This window comes from Sinohyriopsis cumingii, chromosome 9, assembly GCF_028554795.1.
Source record: "Sinohyriopsis cumingii isolate HCF-2022 chromosome 9, ASM2855479v2, whole genome shotgun sequence".
NCBI classification, from domain to species: domain Eukaryota; kingdom Metazoa; phylum Mollusca; class Bivalvia; order Unionida; family Unionidae; genus Sinohyriopsis; species Sinohyriopsis cumingii.
In genome coordinates, this window is record NC_142969.1 from 119935094 (window position 1) to 119942760 (window position 7667).

The 7667-nt window shown below is 38.9% G+C and overlaps 1 protein-coding gene across 1 annotated transcript; it reads left to right on the forward strand.

Annotated features, from left to right (window-relative positions):
* The first annotated feature begins 4629 nt into the window (after positions 1-4629).
* On the forward strand, positions 4630-6519 carry LOC149792588 (multicopper oxidase 3-like). Its single transcript, XM_089969586.1, has one exon. The coding sequence runs from the start codon at positions 4630-4632 to the stop codon at positions 6517-6519; it is 1890 nt and encodes a 629-aa protein (XP_089825712.1).
* Positions 6520-7667: the final 1148 nt, after the last annotated feature.

A 7667-nucleotide genomic window follows, 5' to 3' on the forward strand; every position in this document is an offset into this window, starting at 1 on the left:
TAGAATATGGGTTTATATATTCCTTTAGTGACATTAAGCATTGCTTCAAAAGTTAATATATTATTTAGGTAGAATGATGCGTGGTATTCTTGTCCATTTCAGGAGTCAAGTACCAAGCATCTAGCTAACTATGAGTTTTCTTTTCTGACGTGTACATGTTCAGTTCTCTAGGAAACTCTCTCACCAAGAAACTGAATGAATTCCTTCAAACAGCTCTGGAAGGATGTTTCTCATGTCGTTTAAATAAAATGAAAGAACAAACGAGTTTAGATACGAAGATAAAAGTTGCCCATCCACCCCTACCCTCCCCAGCCTTCGATCCTATGGTTATCACTGATAGTGAGTGATATGTTGATGAATACAAGGTTTTGACCTTCTCTTCCATGCATGTTTCCGCTTGCTAAGATTGCATTATAGCGATTGTAGCATGAAAGGGTCACGAATATCTGTTTTTGGAGTTTGTGTTGTTTTGCGAGCGATCAATGGGGTCGGATAAGATAATTGTCTTGCATCACCAGCGTGCTCTTTTTGTGAACACGTTTTGCTACTGTTATACCTAAAGCAAATTGGAAGATGATAATTGCTGCAAGTAGTTGATGGTTTGGAGACTGTTTTCTGGCAAAAATGGTGCTTGCTGAATGATTGTAAAATACACCGACAAAAAGGGCATAAACCTCGTCAGAGCAACGTGAACACTGCCACTGTCGTTTCGGGAAGTATCGATTCTTTAGGTTTACTAAAGTGAGGTCCAAATTATACTGGAAAAATTGAAACATATTCATAATCGGGATCAAAGACCGAAGTAAACAGCTGACTAAATTATGTGGTCCTTTAAAAGCGATGCTGGGCATTCTGTTGTACTGGTGGCAAAACTGTTCAAAGCATGGGGAAGACTATTCCATGCTAAATGATACATACCAGGTGGCCATGTCAAGACTAAAAATCTCAGACACCTTGGAGTCACAAGGGGTAATTGAAAATCTGTCATGTTCAAACTTGACCCATGCCCAATGGATGTCTTCTAGCTAGGCTCTAGGGTAAACTTCCAGTCGTTTTCCACTTGAGTAACTCTTCCGGTGACTGAAACATCGCTTAAGACATCGGTTGCCAACTGGTCGGCTTCGAAAAGCATCTGAGCATCTGATGCCAGGAATCCAAATTGCCTTTGACTAGCCTTCTTTAATATGCAGAATGGATTCCCCTGCAGAACTCAGCGCTGCGAACCGTCGTAATGTATTTTCTTTTTGCCAGGGGTAACAATTGTGGACAATACTTTCAATAACTGCCCCATAAACGATAGTTTTCGCGATGTAAATTACAACAATTATACACTAAAGATTTTATTTATTCCAGAGCTGATGATTGCACCTTTCGTGCAATTGCTTCTATCACATTGCTAGCTTTTGTCGGCGAGGCTATGTTAAGCTCTGTCTTTTTAGGGCATTTACACAGTCTTATATTACATGTGCAATGTAGTTCAGGTCGCCATTGATCAATGTAACTAGGTTGCCCTAGGAGACTTGGATATTGGGGTCGGCTCTCGAATGAGGTAGACGCTGTACACCACTGCAGCCACCTGGTAAGCATTTTCGTAGTAGGACTTGTCAATAAGTGTAAACGGTCCTTCTTTCGTATCATGTTTTATTGCAACAACATTTTTGCCCTTGAGCTCATCCATCTTCATATGGTCAGTCATGTCTACTACCATCCTTTCGACTCTTCCTCCTATTCATCCCCATTATCCTGAAAAATAAACTTGGATTCAAACGACGCTCTTTACGCCTTTCGGGACAGCCACAAGTAGGATAACTGCGCGTGCATCGGCTGTGTGGTTTTACTTTAGATTAGGCGTTATGTATATTTGATTTAATTTATAATTGATTTAATTTAATTGCTGGTTTTTTAGTTTTAACTTTTTATATTCCATTACATACTATTGTAATGTAATTTTATTTGCTAGATTTGTCATTTTCTTGAAATTCAGTTCAGTTATATTTGACCTGACTGTTTTTCATAAACGGCTAATAATAGAAAACTTTGTATCTAATGCTTACCTAGTTCCTGACCATGCTTCAGATGTTAGTGTGAGTTGAAGTAAACAACTTGTTTATATTATTCTTACTTAGAGTAAGATTCATAAAGTGAAATCGAGGCCATACTTGGAGTACGTGACACATAACATGTGTCAATTAGGCTTTTCCAGTGGATTGACCCACATCCGGGCATCTGTTTTGCGTCGTAGCTAGATTTATTATTGGTGTATTGAGAAATAATAATTATTATTGCCATAACACTTGAGAAGTCAAAATGTTTTATGTTGTGACTAGTTTTTGTGTGTGCTAATTATTCTGTTTTCTTCAAGTTATTTGGATTCCAATAGAGTATTATTTTCCCTTGAAATGCTTGTGCTCTAAATTAATTCTTGGACAAGGACAGTTATTGAAATTTATACCGATTTCAAACACTGGAATATAATCTTCTGTGATTCAACAAAGAAATGTTGACACATCAGTACGACGCTGACCACAGCATGCGTCATCGCCTTCCATTTTGGATTTCAACGGGATAAGAATCAGTTTTATTAGGACTTTTTATTACTAGGATTTCTATTTTTTTAATTCCTTGGTTATTCTGGATTATGTTTGGATTTGATTCGTAGAACCGTATGTTCATTTTTCTCATGTTTATGTCGTTTTTCTAGGGAAATAAATTATTTGTTAAATTTGACAAAGCTTGTTGTCTTCACTCATTTCTTGTTACGTTTTGTAAGAGCCTAAACGTAGCAAAGGATATCGCTGTTTCGGCATACGTCAAGTTTTACAAGTCTACGCGGGTCTTTTTCTTCAGTGCGGAAGGTGCAAAAAACGTCCTCAGTAAACCCTTTCTTGGCATTACCAGGATGACGATGCCAATCAAGATCTAAGGTTATGGTACTAGGCGCAAGGTGCGGAGTTATCTTGTCAAAGACTTTTTCCTCGATCGCTCTGCTGTCTCCAGCTGAGAAATCAATTCATCTGCACTGAAAGGTCAAGCTCTTCCCTGAACCACCCTAGTTGTAGTGTTCCTGGGACAAAGAGATCAAAACCTAGTACATTTTAAAAACTCGTTCTGCAATGCATGTGCTAATTATGCGTATGACATTTGCATAATTAAGTGATAAACGTTCTAAAATTTTAACAATTTACATCGCATTAGCTGCAAGCCGCAGAAATTCACTTAGCAAACGTTGTTCTATTCCTTTCATAAGGATTACTTGTAAAAATAAATCTCTGAGTTTTAACCCCTGCAAGGCGCGTAGCGTGCCTTGACACCACATCTTGTACAACAGTAAGTTCCACCAATCCTTTGAAGTCTCATAGCGTGTTTATGATAATATTCGTTTATACAACTCTTCCTACATTTTTCACTAGTTTTAATTTGATTCAAGCGCAAGTGTTTTTCAGCAAAGCCCATTGTCAACTGCATATACTGGTGGTGCGTATTTGTGCGTACGTGTGTGTGCTCTCACGCGCTCAGGTGGATACATGTAAATATATACATATTATCATGCATAAACTCCATATTGATGCACATACGCATTTTGGAAACTTTTAAAACCAGAATTTTGTCCGATTTGTCTGTTTAACTGTTTATTCAAACATTAATATATAAGTGGTGCAAGTCTTTTCAATGTTTAGTTTTCTGTGTACATGTGATCCTCACCAATGATAGAACAGTCTCTTTATTATTGATTAAACCCCATCCTCTATTAAAATGCCTCGATGACCCTGAAGACAAATGTTACCAAGTCAGCTTGAAATTCAACGTCATGTGACCAAGTTTATTTAAAGTACATGGGTTCATAAAGATTAAACGCTATGTTGCAACTGTATATTTATAACGCACCGTATTTCATTTCCATGTAAGATGACATAGAAATTTTTAAAATTCATGGGAAATAAATAAAATAATATGGCATGAATTCTGCAGAAAACGAACCTTGATCCCTTTCCTGATTATATTAACCACCATGAAGGAGATTACGGAATAAATACCATGCATTAAAACATGACGAGATAGTGCAGAGTGATAAGTGGGAATGCCACTTTAATGTTGTCGGTACCAACGAGAATTCCTGTACTGCAAAGATATTCCATTTTTTAGAACCTGAAAATATTAAAATGTTAACCATTGTCCTATCCTGCTCAACAAGTGGAAGACTTAGATACATAGACGCACATGCAAAGTACAGTATTACATTTCTTAAACAAGTTTGACATCTTATTTCCCTTTAGCGCCTAAGAGACTTTTTGATGTAACAGTATAGAGTGGATCACTTTGCTATTCAAGGGATGCATTATCTGTGTTCTAGTCTAATATATAACTATTGATGCAACGATATATTAAAGATTATGATTTTATTTTAGTAACAATTGAACACACAATTATGTCCATTCTGAACTTTCGCTTACATTTGATGCGCATGTGCGGTTTGGTTTTAATTTATCTCCATTAACAAAATAATTAGGTTATGATTTTAAGCAACAAACATTCATATATAAAAACACATTCTGTCTTACAGGCTGAGTAATGCTGTGCGGTATATTGTGTGCGATTTTGGCAAGTCTTGTTAGATCTACCGCTTATGGAATGGGTAACGGATTTGGAAGTTGCCAGATGACAGACGAAACCTGCGAATTTCACCTTGAGATAGAACACAAACTGACAATGATGAGACATAAGGATTTGGTCTTTCCACATGAAGGAAAATTGTACCTTTACAACGTCGTCAACGTGTCTGAAGCTGACCCAGTTCCAGTGGATGAGGTCATCTCCGCAGATGGCTGGGAGGAACCACGATTGGTTGCTGCTGTAAACGGAAAAGTCCCTGGTCCACCTATCATTGTATACGAAGGTCAAACTGTTATTGTCCATGTAAAGAATAAACTTAAGAGCCATGCGGCGACCATCCACTGGCATGGTCTTCACCAGAACGGTACACCTTGGATGGACGGTGTACCATTTGTAACCCAGTGCCCATTGCATCCCGGACAAGTTTTTACGTACAAATTTAAGGCTGAACCTAAGGGGACATTCTGGTATCATTCGCATGTAGGTGCACAGAGAAGTATGGGCACGTTTGGGGCCTTCATTATTCGAGAGAAAAAATTACTGGAAATGGAAGAACATATCATGGTGATCAATGATTGGAACCATGACTGGGACTCAGATTTGGCACATATGAAAATGATATATGGTATCTATGAGGGTCGTACAAAATTAAGTGGGTCAAAGTCACTTGATGGTGCACTTTTCAGCTTATTTAAATTTCAGGCGGGTCTGATCAATGGCAAGGGTCGATACTACGATGAAAAGACCGGTCAACACAATGGTGCTCCACTCGAGGTATTTGAGGTCGAGCAAGGAAATGATTATCGATTCAGGGTTATCGCAGCAGGCGTGCTATACCCTTTTCGAATATCAGTTGATAATCATCCGCTGAAAATTGTAGCTTCAGATGGATACGATTTAGATCCGGTAGAAGCTGAGTCGTTTATCATAAACCCCGGGGAACGATTCGACTTCGTAATTACTGCAAATCAAAAGGTGTCAAACTATTGGATCAGAGCTCTAAGTTTAGAGGTAGATAAGAATCATAGATCAGAAGCAATATTACGATACAAAGGAGCGTCTGCTACAGAGCCTGTGACTGAAGCGAAAACTTGTACAGCCAGTGAGCCATGCCTTGTTATAAATTGTCCGTTTTTACATTATCCTTCACATGAATTCACTGTCTGTAAGACCTTTGACGATCTCAAGGCCGCTAGATCGGATGACCCAGCACCCCCTTTTATAAATGGAAAGTTCCAAGAATACTTCTTAAACTTTGCATTCCCGGGCACAACATATACTCCCGGATCGGTCAATGGGCGAGAATTCAAGATACCAAGTGTATCTGTCATGACACAGCCATACGAGTGGAACTATCCGTGCAAAGAGCCAGAGTGCGGTGAACAGAAAATCTGCACCTGCACTCATGCTCTTGAAATTGGCAACGGAGACACCGTGCAGATGGTTTTGACTAACATGGGTAAAGGAAGAGGATGGTCTCATCCCGTTCATTTGCATGGACACTCTTTTCATGTTTTAAAAATGGGTTATGCCAGATACAATGAGACAACAGGCAAATTCATTGGTGACAACCTGGATGTGGATTGTTGCGGTGGCACCGACAGAGAAAACAGTTTCTGCAATGACGCAACATGGTCAGACGGATCCTGGAAGGACGGCAACATCCCAAACCTAGAGCTGGAGCGTGCTCCGAGGAAAGATACCATTATTGTTCCCACTGGAGGTTATGTAGTGGTTCGAATTCGAGCAGATAATCCTGGATTGTGGTACTTTCACTGTCACATTGAATTGCACAATTTGGACGGAATGGTAATGATGATAAATGAATCATTCGCAGAGGTCCCCAAGCCACCAGCCAACTTCCCACAGTGCCACAACTTCCCACCGGGTTATATCTCCTCGGAATGACTCATGAAAGTCGGAGCATCGAGACGCACAATAATGGTATGTACTAAATCATTGATAAAATAATGTTATACTATGTACTAAGTCTGTGTAGCACATTAATAACATGTACTAAGTGTCGTGTACTAGCGGTATGTGCTAGGACTCTTAATGTAGCACAGTAAGGGCATGTACTAAGTCACTCAGTGTACCACACTAATGATATTTACTAAGTCAGTTAGTGTAGCACAGTAAAGATACGTACTAAGTCACTAGTGTATCACAGTAATGACATGTACTAAATGAAGTGTAGTAGTGGTAGTTACTAAGGCACTTAATGTAGCACAGCAATTACATGCACTAGGTCACTTAGTGTAGAACAGTAATGATATGTACTAAGTCACTTAGTGTAGCACACTAATGGTATGTACAAAGTCACTTAATGTAACACAGCAATATGTACCAAGTCCCTTAATGTAGCACAAATTGGTATATACTAAGAACATTGATGTAGTACAACAATGGTATGTACGATGTCACTTAATGTCTTTCAGCACTGGTATGTTATAAGTCATTTAATGTAGCACAGCGATGGTATGTACTAATTCACTTAGCAATGGTATACACTATTGTCACTTAAAGTAGCACAGCACTGGTATGTTATAAGTCACTTATGTAGCACAGCACTGGCATGTTGTAAGTCACTTAAAGTAGCACAGCAATGGCATGTACTAATTCAATTACCAATGGTACCTACTAAGTCACTTAAAGTAGCACAGCAATGGTATGTACTAAGTCACGTAATGTGGTACAGCAACGATCTATTCTAAGTCACTTGATGTAGCACAGTATTGCTATGGACGAAGTCACCTAATGTAGCACAGCTCTGGTATGTTCTAAGTCACTTAATGTAGCGCGGCATCGGTATGTACTTATTCAATTAGCATTGGTACGTACTAATTCACTTAAAGTAGCACAGTATTGCTTTCGACGAAGTCACTTAATGTAGCACAGCTCTGGTATATTATAAGTCACTTAATGTAGCACGGCATCGGTATGTACTAAAACACTTACTGTAACACACCATCGGTATGTACTAAGACAATGTAGCAGATCATCGGTACGCACTACGACACTTGATGTTGCACAGCATCAGCATGTACTAAGACACT